The 14,843-nt window shown below is 48.7% G+C and overlaps 2 protein-coding genes across 13 annotated transcripts in view; one reads left to right on the forward strand and one right to left on the reverse strand.

Moving 5' to 3' along the window:
- The window catches only part of RRP1B (ribosomal RNA processing 1B), a 41,708-nt gene extending 40,858 nt beyond the window's left edge, over window positions 1-850 (reverse strand). For 5 of the 7 annotated variants that reach the window (XR_012500042.1, XR_012500027.1, XM_074345145.1 and 2 more), the window contains exon 1: window positions 623-850. Coding sequence is in view for 3 of the 7 variants with exons in the window: in XM_074345145.1 (XP_074201246.1) it covers window positions 623-752 (130 nt within the window). In the remaining 4 variants the exon portion in view is untranslated. The remainder of the gene's footprint in view (window positions 1-622) is intronic. The other 2 variants (XM_074345254.1, XM_074345192.1) reach the window with 2 other exon arrangements.
- The window catches only part of HSF2BP (heat shock transcription factor 2 binding protein), a 65,102-nt gene continuing 51,098 nt past the window's right edge, over window positions 840-14,843 (forward strand). The window contains exons 1-4 of one of the 6 annotated variants that reach the window (XM_074345346.1): window positions 881-1,244; window positions 1,379-1,969; window positions 2,781-2,931; window positions 11,180-11,283. In XM_074345346.1, coding sequence (XP_074201447.1) covers window positions 1,934-1,969; window positions 2,781-2,931; window positions 11,180-11,283 — 291 coding nt within the window. In that variant the 5' untranslated portion in view covers window positions 881-1,244; window positions 1,379-1,933. Of the gene's footprint in view, window positions 1,970-2,780; window positions 2,932-11,179; window positions 11,284-14,843 lie in introns of those variants that run through there. The other 5 variants (XM_074345407.1, XM_074345429.1, XM_074345399.1 and 2 more) reach the window with 5 other exon arrangements.

Here is a 14,843-nt window from a genome sequence, read left to right on the forward strand (position 1 = left end):
TCCAACATCGTCGCCCTCTCCCTTACTGATCTTCCAGCTCTTCCCGCCCACCTGGGTTCAGATCTGCCGAATGCCGCCCTGGAGAGGCCTCCCTGGAACAGCCGATGTCGAGCCGCTCCTTCTTTCCTCGGTTTTCATTTCCTTTTAATATTCCTCCCTAGATTTACTGAGACAAGTTCCTCGAGAGTAGCGATTCTATCTTCTCTCTTGTAACCCATGCACCTTAAGGTGTTGGTCAGAGGAAGGAGTAACTCAGTGAAGAGAGCACCAGAATAAACCAGGCTAAGCCCAGGGATCCCACGTGCAGGCTCGGGGTACGACAGACTGGGCCTATTCTCCGCTTCCCTACTCACCGCGACTTTCAGCACGCCACCTAACACTGCCGGCGGCTGTCTCTCAACCGAAGAACCGGACGAGACGCAGCAGGGAGCGGACACGCAGAAGCACACGATAGGGGCGCGAGTCAGTGCCCCACGCTCTCCCCGCCCCGCCCGCGGCTCCCTTGGGCTGGCCCCCTCCCCACACCCTCTGCCCGGCTCCCCACCCCCGACCCCGCGTCCCCGCCCACCCTGGGCCCCCCGGGCCCGGCCGCCACGTGCGCGGCGGACTGCCAGGCGCCCACCTGTCTCCCTTTGCGTCTTCACGCTGATGTACTGGCGCAGCTTCTTCACCGCCCGGTCCCGGATGCCCTTCTCGTGGGACGCCAGCCGCTGAGCGAACTGGATCTCGGCCGGCTGCATGGCGGGGGCCATCTCGCCTGTTGGGGCATCCCCGGCCGCAGCCAGCCGCCGCCGAGCGCCCGCCGCTGTACAGCCCGGGCCGCGACTGCGCAGAAGGCGGCGGCGCGCCAGCTGATGGCGTCACAAAGGTGCCGCCGCTCGCAGGGCGTTCTGGGAGCGAGCGCGCCCGGCCCGGCAGTCGGCGGAGCAGCCCAGCCGGCGTTGGCGTCGCGCCTCCCCGCCTGCGCTGTCTCTCGGGCGCCAAAGCTCGGGGCTGTTGACGGCGAGGTTAGCCAGCGTTGAGTGTTGGCCAAGAAGAGGCGGGCAGCCAGTTTTAAGTGGTCTAGAATCTTTACGCCCACTCCGCAAAATTCCCCTCTGATCGGCTGCTGTTCCGCCAAATACGCGGAGCTGTCTTCGATCGTGTTGAGCTCCTGAGGCCGCCTGCGCCGGGTGGAAGCTGGGAAGACGGGCCGGCCTGGGTTTTTTGGCGGGATGCCTCGGGCAGCACCATCGAGGGCCCAGGTCTGGGTCCTGGGCCGGGGCAGGGGCGAGGATTTGGAGCGTGTGCTCCGGAGACTCGGGCAGGGGCAGCTTGCGGCCGGTTTCAGACAGACGAAGTCTTACGTGTACGGTAACCCGTACATTTGAACCCACAGGCTGCACCGTAGTTTGCGAGCTCATTGGGCGTATTGGGGCAAGTGAATGGACCAGGTGGTGTCTCCGAGCTCATGGCGGTCATCTCAGTTCCTTACCAGCGGGCTGGACTAAGGCTCCCACTGCACGCAGACCTCCGGAGCAGCCTGTTGTCAGAAAGCTTCGACCTTTGCTGATGGAGCTTGGAGCTGAGCGCGGGAGCGGGCCCCCCCGCTGTCCGTTCACTAGAATGTGTCGCCCCTTCGTCTAACATACCTCGCCAAACCGGAAAGGGCCGATTCGATTTATTCTACCAGACATTCAAACGTGGGTCTCACTGTCCTTATACTTTGCAGTTAACAGGTTTACAAACCCGGCTAAGCCAGAAGAGCCAACGCGGGATCCCGCAGACCCACCCCTTGTCCTTGGGGCCAAGAATGCTGCAAAAAAGCTACGCGGTCTGAGCCTCGCGGCTCTCTGTACCCGAGCCCCGGCGTGGACACTTCCCACGCTTTCTGGCGTGAGGGGTCAGAGGGCGCGCCGCCGCGCAGGCGCACAGAGCCGAGGCCGCGACGGCCATGGGCGAGGCGGGCGCCCCTGAGGAGGCCTACCGGGTCAGTACGGGGGCCAGGGTCGCCGCCCGTGGGTCCGAGCTGTCGCCGTCCACTCGCCTGTGCCGTGTCGCACCGCAGCCCGCCTGGGCCTCGCCCAGTGCGCTCGGGAAGGCCTTGGGCCCCGTCCGTGGACAGCGTGGCCCGGGCCGGCAGTGGGGGGGTGGCGACCCTCGCCTCAGAAACCGCGGGTGCAGGTCCAGGAGGCCGCGCGGTGGGGCGGTGGGCGAGCTCCTGTGCCACCCTGGGCCCGGGCCGCCCTCGAGGCCCTAACGCTGGTTCGGCATCGCGGTGCCCGGCTGCTGCAGCCGCTGCACGGGATGCCGGAGCAGGAGCTGGACTTGGGAGCCACACCTGGATTCAGATCCTGGTGTGCCCCTGGTACTGGTGTTACTGTGAGTCTCCTCGCCCCGCTGTGCCCTGGTTCCTGACCCGGACAGCCTTGAGGGTCGTGGGGAATACGAAGTCAGGTGGCCCGCAAAGGGCTGGCGCTCCCACTGGGAATCCAGTAAAATTCCTTTTCCTCCTGATTAGCTTGGCTCTGGAATGTTAAGAAAATATTGCTGGCATTTTCTTTGGCTTTTAGGAATAGGGCCTCGTTTGTACTTAGAAAAAATTGGCTCGCAATTTGAAGGCTGGAGCTTCAGCTCTCAGGATATAATATGCATAGCAGAGGGCACACGTTTTAGAGACAATTAATGAGCACACACACAAAAAAGAGGCCTTAAAGAAAAGGAAGCCAGCTGACTTGGGCTGCTAATTTCAGTCATCTGAAGGGAAGTGTAATAATCTTAAGATCTGCTTGTCCTTTTAGCACATGGGAACTAAAGAAGAATTTGTTAAAGTCAGAAAGTACGACCTGGAACGTCTGACAACTGAAGTGATGCAAATCCGGGACTTCTTACCCAGAATACTAAACGGGGAAGTACTGGAAAGCTTCCAGAAATTAAAGACTGTAGAAAAAAGTGAGTCTTACTTCATCTTTAGCAGTCATTGATGGTGACAGCAATCTGTTTGAGCAGATTTACTTTATGTAAATAACCATGAAGTGATTATAAGTAAACTTTAAGATACCATTACAGTCTTTGTAATTACGTTTGGGAGAGTCAGATAAGACATAAGTAAAGGAGATGCCCACAGATGAGTAACTTGGATGTGTAAGTTTGTGTTGGAGGAAGGGTTGCCAGCTTTCTGAGTATCTGTTAACCAGCTTTTCTTTCTCCTCCTTTCTTCCTCGGCAGGAAATTTATAGCTTAAAAGCTCTATTCTAAGAATTAAGCCCTTGTCTGTGTAAGTCAGGGGTCTTGCCACGAGGCAGACCTTGCATGGACTCCGGTGTTTCTCTGGGCTGAGGAGCGGGCCAGTTTCTAGCGCTGGTTTGATTTCAGGCTCACTAGGGCTTGTCCGTGTGGATGCTGAGATTTGAGCTTGGCTATGGTGTCAGGTGTCAGCCTGCAGAAGCTCTTGGAGTGGTTTCGGGATTGACACAGCACTTGTCTGATGGAGGGTGCGTTACAGTTACACAGCCTGCAGTGGTTAAGGTTCACTTCCCACGTTGCTTTTGACTGCTAGTCATCACTGCGTAGCCTCTAGAGGAGATGTATCTTGGGGGGCCGGTTCACGTCTTTAGCACTAGACGAGGACGTATTTTGAGTTTCTGGTTTGAGGAGATGTATCCGGTCAAGGCGGCAGCCATATCCAGTTAGAAGGGGGAATGCTCATGGCTACCATGTGCCCTGCCTGTTTATTCTCTCTTTTGAATCCTCAGATCCACTCTCCTCTGACCCGTGGTGTGCGGGGAGGTGGACTGCTGCGGACTGCATGCCTCTTGCTTCCTTGCTGGCTGCCGGTAGGGCTCACCAGTGGAAGGCATCAGTGGGCAGAAAACGGTTGGGATGTTTCCTCCTGCTCTTTCCACTGTGCCTCCTGCTCAGGGGCCTTCTCTGCAGTCCCAGCTCTCACTGGGCTCCAGCAACCTTTTTCTTCCCTCGTTCTTTCAGCCAGAGGGTGCTGCTAGTCCTGGGTGCCTTTCCATCCCTTCTTGGGTTTCTTACCCCTTGCTGTCTCTTCTGTAAGTAGCCCTTCTCATAAAGTGAACATCTAGTTTGCTTTGTTTCCTGTTGGGACCCTGCCAGATAAGCTCCAGGTCACTGGCTTCTTGATCTCCCTAGTTCTGACCTCGTGCTCCGTCAGCAACTTTCTGAGAGCAGTTAGTCATCCTCTGTGCATTTATCTTCAGGGAAGGAAAGTGCCAACCAGCAGCTGAGGATGTCAGCCTGCTGGGTAGTTTATGTTTCTTGTTGCACATTAACTTGGCATTCTGAAAAGTACATCAAAGTCTCAAGGGTTGCTTAGCATGAGTCAATTTTTGGAGATTAGTCCTCTGCCAAAATCATACTAGTGCTTATAAAAGGGAGGCCTACAAACACATGCGTAGTGACTTGATCAAAGTTGAGCTTCAGGAGATCTTGCTCCCCAGTCCTTGGCCTTCCCCAGCCGTGTCGTCACCTCTTTTCCTCCTGGCCTCTCTGGCTGTTTCTTCTCAGTCTGCTTAGCTAGTTCATCTTTCTTTGCAGCAGCCTTTCAGCTGGAGGAGTTGCTTGAGGCTCAGGCCTAGGCCCCCTTCTGTCCTCGCTCCATGGCCTCTCTGTGGGCAGTCTGTGCACACACATAGCTTTAGTAGCCATCTTGATGCTGGTGGTTCTTGGATTTATCCTTCCTGACCTCTCCTCCAGGCTCAGGGCGCTGTATCTGACTCCTCCTTGGCGTTTCTTCTCGCATGTTTTACATTCATTACAAATTCTAAATGTTTGTTTTAGCCTGATTGGCCTGCAACCGTCAGGAAGGACCTGTAGTCTGACAAGGTCAGATTACTGGCTCGTGAAATAAGGGAGACCACACACCAGAGGAAGTGAGCGTCTTGCCAACAGAGGAAAGGGCTAGTTGCTCTAGGATTTGGAGCAGGGTTCAGTTTAGATGAAATACAGATGAAGCTGTGTTTTCATGGGCTCCAAGCAAGGTAGGGCTGTGTGTGAAGGGGTCAGCATCAGGTCTCACTGCAGTGGACCGAGGTCCTGTTTCCTTGAAAACCACAAAATTTAGATAGCTGGTAGAACGTGGTGTTTAGAAATCCTCTATTTGAAGCTCTGCAGCTAGCTGGGTATCAAGGCTGCTGCTCTGTGTCACAGTGCCTTCCACCCTGCAGGAGACAGCGGATGCTTCCTCCTTCTTACTGATATAATTCCAAACAGCAAAATTTCTGGAAGTCTAGGATTTTATAGAAGGGACTTTCTCTGAACAAGAAATCAGCAGTCACTGAAAGAAGGGGTCATTATGACACTTCACTCTTGCAGTATGTCCTTGGGAGAAACTATTTCCCATTAACTTGGTGGCCAGCTTTATGTGTCTTGTATCCCAGCCTAGCAAGTTTCCCTTCCCCACTCCACTGGACACTGGGCTTTCTCAGCCTCCCCAGGGCACCCCCATCCAGACAGAGACCTGGGATCCTCCTTGTTGCTCACCCTTCCTCTCACTATTCACTTCCCTTCCACCCCCAGCCCCTCTGCCAGTAAGTCCTGTGCCATTCCCTTCATGGCTGCATCCAGAATTTGTCAGCCCGCCTCCATTGCCACTGCCTTCACCTGTGTCCAGGCCCTGCCATTTTGTCTGAATCTCTGCTTCCTCAGAGTGTCCACTCATTGCCCCTTGCCAGTCCATTCTGTATACCACAGCTTGAAGAATTTTTAACAAGCCACTCTGCTTAAGTCAGCTTCCATTGCTCTTAGGATAAAGACCAAAAAACTTGAATATGCAGATGCTTTGGGGAAGAGTGGGGGAGAAAGTGGAGCTCACTCACTTAAGTGTGTTTCCTTCTTCCCTAGGTCTTGGCTCTCAAGGCCTGTGTGACTTGGTAACTCTCAGTTACCTTGAAACAGTTTTTTTGGTTTGTTCAAATTCCACTTTTTGGTTATTCTCTAGGGAAGACTGATCTGCTGTACCACCGTGCTAGCTGGAAGTGGAAGTTCTTCCGCATGTGGTATTATGATTTTTAAGTTGTTAAAAATATATTGTTTGAGGTCATACAGAAAAGACAGATTATGGAGATGTTCCAAATTAAAGGGGACTAAAGCTACATGACAGTTAAATGCAATACCTGACCTTAGACTGGATGCTGTACCTTGGGGGGAGAGAGTGCTGCAAAAGGCAATTTTAGGTCATTTGACAAAATTTCTAATGTTCGTGGTAGGTTAGATAAATGTATTAATATTAATTTTCCTGGAGTTGACAACTGTATACTGGGTACCTAAGACATTATCCCTATTCTTAGAAAATATTCACTGACGTATTTAGAAATAAAGGGCCACGATATATGTAACTTACCCTAAACTGGCTGAAAAAAATGTGTGTGTGTGCAGGTGATGAGCAAATGTGGAGAAGTGTTGACGGTAGGTAAGTCAGGGTAAAGGGTGTGTGGGTGGTATTTGTAGTATTTTTATTTATACGACATTTTGTAAGCTTGAAATTACTTCCAAATAAAATGATTAAAAACTTATTGTAAAATGGAAATACTAATTAAAGATTTACAGAACCATGAGCATCCCTGAGGCCTTGGGTTCTTAGCAGTGGGGTTTGAGAAGCACTGCACTGCATGATTTCTGAAGCAGTTGTAGGGGTTTTGAGATTAATTTCCCAGCAGTTTGATATTAATGAGAAGAGAGTAGACCTCTGTTTCAGCTCAGCGAAGAATTATTCTGGCCGGTAGAAACATGAACGGGAGAGATAATCGATGAAGGGTGGGATAATCATTGAAGAATGGGTGCCAAGAAGAGATTATTTAATTTGACCCGAAGTTTATGTATTGTGGCCCAAATTTGATAATATCAGAGTGTGTCAATCCAAGTCCTGGCAGGAGACGGAAAGGGAGACTGAGAGTGGTGAAGGGATGACAGACAGGCGTGGGGCAGGGTTTAGGGGACCGTAAGAGTGGGGCCCTGTGGTCTCCCAGGGAGCTTCCGGACCAGCAGGGGGCCGGGCGCTGGTAGGACCAGGGCCTCAGCTGGGAGGAGGAGGTCACTGCTGCTTGAACCTGGCAGGGGTGACTCAGTGGGCAGGTAGAAGTCCCATCTGCCTCCTGTCCTCGTTTCCTGTGGGGGCCGTCACTGTGCAGTTCCAACAGGAAGCCACAGGAGGGGAGCCTGGTTGCTGTGGGTGCTGACTGAGCCTCCTGGGGCAGAGCAGGATGAGAGCAGATCTGAAGGGCATCTGGGGACTGTCCAGAAGGCAGGGCCTGGGAAGGGGGAGACAGACACGGGGGTCTAGGGACAGAGAAGGAGAAAGGTAGTCAAGACATCCGTTACTTGAATGTACCGCTCTTGCCCAGCCAGCATTCTGTTTGTGTGCCAGTAAATGAAAAGCACAGGTCCCTGACTCTGGTTCATTTGGGTTCAGCAAGATTGATCTTAGTGTTTTGTGGTAGAATTCAGTTGATAAATCAGGCAGGCAGGTATTCTCAGTATGACGCATTTGCCAAGGTCCGCTGGGTAACGTGGGCATATAACAAGGGTAAGATGGGATCCTTTCCCTGGCAGTTCACAAGCAGACTGAGCTCCACCGTGGAGATGGGAAAAGGTGGTGCGGGTACGTTGGCAGCACCAGGGGAGGACAGATTCCTATTAGTCACACATTTTGTTTCTCTTGTAAAAGAGTGTTCCAGTGGCCTTTACGTTAGAAAAAGCAGCAGATTTTTGGCAGTGCAGGACAAAAACGCTATTTCCATATTCTGGTTTCAAGTCTCCTCCCCATCCCTTAGGTTTGTTTTAAAATTTTGACAGCTAATTAGTGTTGTTTGCCTGGAAATGCATTTAAGCTCTTTAACTGAGAAGTTTGTTTTTTTTTTTAAATGAGTCCTGGAATATTCTCATCTTTTCACTTTTTTAACTTACATTTTTGAAGGCTGGTTAAATTAGGATCAGGTCTTTGGGGTGGGCCCTAACCCAGTATGACTGGTGTCCTTATAAAAGGAGGGAATTTGGATACACAGACGGACACCCACAAAGGGAAGGTAACACGGAGAGACGGGGGTGGGGTGGGGGGGGAAGCCAAACAGGCAGAGGCGGGGTGGGAGCACACTGCCGAAAACCCAGGAGCGCCTGGGGCCACCCGAGGGGGAACGAGGCAGGAAAGGGTCACAGATTTCAGAGGGAGCGAGGCCCTGCCGGCACTTCGATTTCAAACTGTAGCCTCCAGAACTGTGAGAGAACGCGTTTCTGCTCTAAGTCACCCAGTTTGTGGTACTTTGTTATGTCTGATCTGGGAAACTAATACACCCTTCAAATCGCAGCTCAAAGTAAAGAAGGAATCCATCAGTATGTAATTCTAAATTCTTTTCTAAACTTGTTAGTGATAAGAAGCCAGAAGTTGATTGCTTAAAAAGCCTTTATTTTGGATTTGAGACTCCTTACTGAGCTATTTTAATTAACAAACATTTTCATATTAACATGAATTATCTGATAATGTATTAAATAATATAAATGGTAACATAAACATGCCAGATGATAAAGGGCAGGAGACATTGATTCCTTTTTTTTATAGTGTAAATTTCTTTCACTGGGTTTCGGTAGCCCTGCTTCTCATCTATGGCTCTCTGTATCCTGCCTGTGAATGAGCTGATAGTCACTGTCATGTAATTAATACCATCAAAAAAGTAAATTTCAGAAGATACATAGATGTTGAGGTGGCCTGTGATTTAGATTGTTTCTGTTTGTTTTTGAGTGCTTAAACTTAGTAGTTGAAATACAGTCCAGGCTGGGTGGCAGCCCCTTCCTGTTCTAGTACTGAGGCTGGGTAAGATAATGTCTTACTCATATGCGATGTATCATTCACTGTCCGTAAAAAATCATTCTGTCCCTGATTCTTAAAAAAATTGCAAAAGCTATATATCCTTGTTATAGAAGAGACATGTAATCAAAACAACCATGTTTTTTCCTCTATCCAAGGATTAGCAGAAGGAATAAAGAAATGAAATTCATTTACATGGCAAATATTTATTAAGTGCTTACTAGGTGCCATGTACTGTTCTAGGCATTTGGGATGCATCAGGACCCATGACGATCCTTGCCCTCATGTAGTTTAGGTAGCAGGTAAGCCCTGGGCCAAGTCAAAAATGCAAGGAGGGTGTTTTGTCTGGAGGTGGCAGCAGTGCTCCTATCTGGCCACACGGCGGTGGCCTTGGACAGCACAAAGGCACCTGCTTTCTGGAGAGCTGGGGTGGGTGGTGGGGCAGGGTGAGAAGGTTTAACCCTGTCCCTTTGTTATGATAACTTATAATAAGGTCATAAGCAGCTGTGTAGAGAGAGAGACTATGAAATTAGCTTAATGGAAGAGTCTTTTGGGTGGTCTTAATTAATTCCTACATATTTTTACCCCTAAGGCTTGTACCACGTTTGAGCACCATACAGTTTAATAATAGAAGAAAAAATGAAAAGTTAACTGCAAAGAAACAGTTTTATGCCATCAATGATCTTACCTTAGCTTTAAAAAAATTTTTCTTTTTGCCTGCGACCATTTGCAGTTCATATTTCACTTGTAATTAAATGTGTTTTCATTTAACGTTACAGAAGGCAGATACGTAGTTTTCAAAGCATAGTGCTTGATTGGTATAGTTGATTTCGCGGGTGGCCAGGATTAGTGGGACAAAGTAAAGAATCCTGGTGAAAGTCATGCAGTGGCGTAATACATCATAAAAGCACAGAGACCTGACTTCAGGGAGAAGAAATGGTCTTGTGTCACTTTAGCGTAGTGTCAAAGAAACACATTTTAGAGGAAGCTTTGCCTGCCATTTCAAGGTCTTAACTGAATGTATGACTTGGCAAATGGTCTCTAGAAAAGGTAGGCTCCCTGCATTCATTGTTCATTGTTCGTGGCACTAACACCCACCCCACCCCAGCTGAGTTTCCTTGCGGCCCAGACCCCCAGGTCATAAAGCCGCGCCCCTCCTCTCGTGTCTGCGCTGCACTGGAGGAAGTGTCTGTGAGCCTTCTCCTTCAGGGTGCAGGGCTGTTCCGTTTTCCAGCCTCTGCCCTTTGAGGCGCTCACGGCAGGCTGCCTTTCACCCCCCTCCATTTTTACGCTTTTTCTCATTCCTAGCACTGGGTTCCCCTGTTTGCTGTCGCCAGTTGTGTGTTGATTGCGTTTTGTCAGTGATGAGACGCTGGGCCGGGCTGTTGTCCTGAAGCAGCGGTCCTCAGCATCTGTTCCCAGGCCAGCAGTATCAGCCTCACCTGGGAACTTGTTAGAAATGCAGATTCTCAAGCCCACCTCAGGCCTTCTGGATCAGAAAGTGTGAGGATGGGGCTGCGTGGGCTGTGTTACAACAAGTCTTCAGGGGATTCTGATGTCCGGTAGAGCTGGGAATCGTTGTCCTCAAGCATTGCTACTTTACTTAAGCAGTCGCAGCAGTAGCTCTGAGCACACTCCCCCCCAGTTCTTGTTAAATTCTGTTTGCATAAAAACTGATGATATCCTCAAAACCAAGGCACTTAAAACTTTGTTCCTTTGCTTTTTGAATGTCAGTATTTCTGTAGCATGGTATTTTTAATTGAAAGTGGATAATACTTTTGATTTCAGATTAACATGAGTGTCTTCTGGGATTTTCGTGGGCTGTTTGAATCATCTCCTACGCGCATGAGGTGGAGAGGGAGCGTTCAGTAGTCCCCGCCTTTCCCTGTGGCCTTTCCGCGTCTCCATCCCCGTTGCTTCACTCCCCCACTGATTCCTGCAGCTGTTCCACTGAGTCAGTCTGCCAGTTGGGAGACTAGCTTTGTGGCTCGGCCCCGGCTGGCACCGTCCCCTCAGTGAGCTGCCTTCTGCTTTAATGGAGCAGATACAAATCTGTGCCATGAGACAGTCGGGCTCTCAGCCCTGCCTTCAGTCCTTGAAATAACATACTTTCTTAAAACCTTGCATGCAAGTCTGGCAGTAAAATGAGGTCTTAAAAGTGTAAAACAGAAAACAAAAAAGTGCTCACTGCTATGAGCTAAAAACTAACAAAAACTTAAAAAGCAGGTCTTGTAGAATATTGGTTATTCAAGGACTGGTTATGCAAATAATTCTACCTCAGAAAGAAGGGTTTTCTAAGAGAAGATGAAGCAAAATGGATGTTAGGGGAGAGCTGTGATCTGAAATACTGAGTATTTTTATGTCTCTTTCTTGTAGACCTGGAAAGGAAGGAGCAAGAATTAGAGCGACTGAGGATGGACTGTGAGCACTTCAAAGCCCGCCTGGAGTCTGTGCAGGCGGACAGCCTGAGGGAGAAGAAGGTACGAGGCTCGCTGGCGGCTGCTGGAAGGCCAGCGTGTGGCCGTGTCCACAGGGTGCTGCTGGCCAGTCTAGCCCTTGGCCTCCAGAATCAGCGTTTTTAAGTGCACGTATCTCTGTGGGTTGGAAAACAGTTGATCATAGGGATTTTGCAACCATTTAATGTGGAGATTATTTTAAATCGTTACCGTTAATATTTATGTTTAAAAGACCATTCATATGTTAAAGTTCATAGTATAATAAGAATCTTGGAAAAATAATGCACATAATGATTTATAATCAGGGAGATATATTAAATCGAAATATTTGTAATTAACTTAGGAGATCGTGTACTGATATTTTAGAAATAACCAATTATATTTTATTTTAATATTTGGGGAGACTAATAATATTTCTTTAAAATTACACATTTTTTTGTATGGAATAAAGTATTTCCTCTTCTCTTAGAAGAGCATTAGCCCCTCTTCCCTTACTCTCTCAGAACAGCTCTCTCAGAACCGTTCTGCCACTTCTGGTAAAAATTGGAGTATGAGTGTATTTTTATTTCTGAACAGTGAAACAGTAGCATGAGTAACCGCGGCTCCCGTGTGCGGTGTGCTGGGTGCTGCAGTGGCCAGCTGCTGGCCTGCGTCTCCGGGCCTCTCCCAGCACAGCCGCGCCAGCCGGTTCTGGTCGCCTGCAGGAGTGTTAGGTAGCTGCTCCAGGGTCCCACTGCCTGTGTTCTGAGCTTTGTTTCATACCCCCTCCTCACGTGAAGGAGCTCTGAATGTCTGTGGCTGCAGGGGAGGGTTTCCAAAACTGGTGGATTTTTTTTTATAAATTTTAATGTCGAGCAAGTAGAAAAGATGAGGGAAAGAGGGTCAGTCTCAAAACTGAGTTAGGTTGAGTGTCACGTGTCGAGAGCTGAAATTTCAGCTCTGCCGTATTCTGTTTAGATCATGACAGACTAAGAGGGACACATGCTTAATTTGTCGGGACTTAGAAGTCTCGTGGTCTGAAGGAATTGATAAGTGTTAACAGTGCGCTCCAGGAGGTTAGTACGTCCTTAGAATGGAGACATCCTCGTTAAGGTTGAAGCTTAAATTGGGCAGAATCTTAGATTTCCTATTTTTAAATTGATAAGCATAGGAAAATGCATGTTTTGTTGGCATTTTAGATGTAGTGCTTAAAAATAAGCCATTCTGGTAAAGTGCCAGAAGGAAGAAAATGGCTGTGGGAGAGCGGTGCCAGGTCACCAGCGTGTTCTGCCCAGACACGCGACCTGCATTAAAATATTTATTTTAATATTTTAGGTTATATTTTAGGTTAGGTTAATATTTTAGGGAATATTTTAGGTTAAATTATTTCCTATTTCCAGTTAAGTTTCCTGTTTAATAGTCCCACCAACTTAATACAGGTGGGCACCCCTATGAGTTGGCTGTGACAAGGCCCTGTCTCTTCCTGCTGTGGACAGCTGGTAGTGGCCTTTCCTGTAGCCTGCTCTGTGGTCTCTGCCCAGGTGCACAGATCGTGATGCTGGACTCTGGAAGCTTATTTTAGAATTGAGGAACCAGAAAAGAATCCAGAGACTGGATCCCAAGCTCGAGTATTGCTATTAAGTACTTCAGTTTGTGTACAAGTCGTTAGGAAGAAGGCAGAAGTCACTGAGTCCAGCATGTGAGGAAAAATCAGAAAACAGTGTGGACTCAAAGTCATGAAGAAGCATGCTGGCCGAGAAGCAGCACCTGACCCCCAGGGACTGGTCTGTGGGACAAGGGAAGCTCGGGTCATGCCTCTGTTGAGCTGGCTCCTGGTGGTGATGGAATGCCATCCATGGAAGAGGCTCTCTGGGCCTTGATGCGACCCAAGGGCTTGGGGAGGAGAGTCCTGGCTGTAGCACCTTTGAACTTGAGAGAAGAGCGGGCCAGTGGAACTGTTGGGGGATGCCTGAATTTCTTCTGAGGGCTGTACTGTTACCGTGAGGTTGGGTGAGGCTTTCTACAGAGCCTCTGCTGGCAGGCTTTTTAGTGCCAGACCGGGCTTTCCCGTGTGCGGACTTGTCACGGACGGTGCGCAGCGTCACCCCGTGCTCTCTGAGGAGCTGCGTTTCTGGGGCTCGCCTGTGGCTTCATCGTCTGTTGTTTCCTTGGGACAACATCTTTCATAGTCAATAATCTAGCTTAAATATGGACTGCTACTTTTATTGTTAAAGTTTTTTTTGAATTTGTTAGGAAGGAGTTGCTACTTTTGTGATAATATAGAATCTTTGCAACAACTTCCTGTTTATTATTTCAGGAAACTTTTAAAAGAAAAATTAACTGGTAGTATAGTTCAGTTAAAATCAGAAATGAACTCCAGAAGGATTTTGAAGGAATCTTGAAAAGTTTGTGCTTGATACTCTGTCATGATGAGTATTTGTTTTAGGTAATACATTAGGGTTTGATTATTGTTTCCTTTTTAAAAAACAGCTTTATTGAGGTATATTTTGTATACAATAAAATTTGTCTATTGTAAAAGTATAGTTTGATCATTCTTAGTAGATTTATGCAGTTATACTACTATCCCCCCAATCCAGTTTGTTTTTTAAGATTTGTTTTTTGAAATAACTGTAGAGTCACAGAAAACTGCAAAAAGTCCAGGGAGGCTTAGTGCCCGTTACCCAGTTTCCCCCAGTAGTGGTCGCGTTCACAGCCACAGAACCCGGTAAAGCAGGAAGCCGACACTGGCACAGCCCACAGGGCTTGCTAAGGCATCACCAGCTTCCCTAGACTTGTTTGCATTTCGCCAGTTTTGCACGTGCTCATTTACGTGTATGCGCAGAGTGCTTTGCGGTTCTGTCACGTGTATAGATTCATGAAGTCACTTGCACGTTCAAGACACAGAGCTGTTCCATTCCCCAAAGCCCCCGCCAGTGCCCCGGTGCAGCCCCGCTCGCCCACTTCCCCACGCCTGCCTCCCGGCAACTGCTGCTCCCCACGCGTTAGTGTCTCTAATTTGTTATTTCAAGAATGTCATAAAGTGAAGTAATTCAGTATAGAACCTTTTGATACTGGCTTTTTTCACTCAGATCCATCCAAGTTGTTGCGTGTATGAATAGTTTGTTCCATTTTATCGTTGCGTAGTATTCCATGGCATGGAATATCACAGTCTGTTCACCAGTTCTTCCACTGAAGGACATTTGGGTTGTTTCCATTTTTGTTTGCTGCTATGAGTAGAGGTGTCATGAGCATCTGTGCACTGGTTGTTGTGTGAGTGCATTTTCTCGTTTCTCTGGGATAAATGCCTGAGAGTGCCACCGCTGGGTTGTGTGGTAAGTGCATGTTCAGTTTTATAAGGAATTACCAAATTGTTTTTCAGAGCGGCCGGAGCCTTTTACATTCTCACCAGCACCGGTGAGAGGTCACTTCCTCCGCATCCCGGTTAGCATCTGCTGTTGTCACTGCTTTTTGGTTCAGCTGTCCTGAAGGATGTGCTGTGGTTTTAATTTGCATCTCCCTGTGGGCTAAGGGTGTTTTGGGAGCTTGTTTTGCGTCCGTCCGTGCGTTCTCTCCTGTGAAATACTTGTCTGTGTCTCTTGCGCATT

Source organism: Camelus bactrianus, chromosome 1 (assembly GCF_048773025.1).
Source record: "Camelus bactrianus isolate YW-2024 breed Bactrian camel chromosome 1, ASM4877302v1, whole genome shotgun sequence".
Lineage (NCBI taxonomy): Eukaryota > Metazoa > Chordata > Mammalia > Artiodactyla > Camelidae > Camelus > Camelus bactrianus.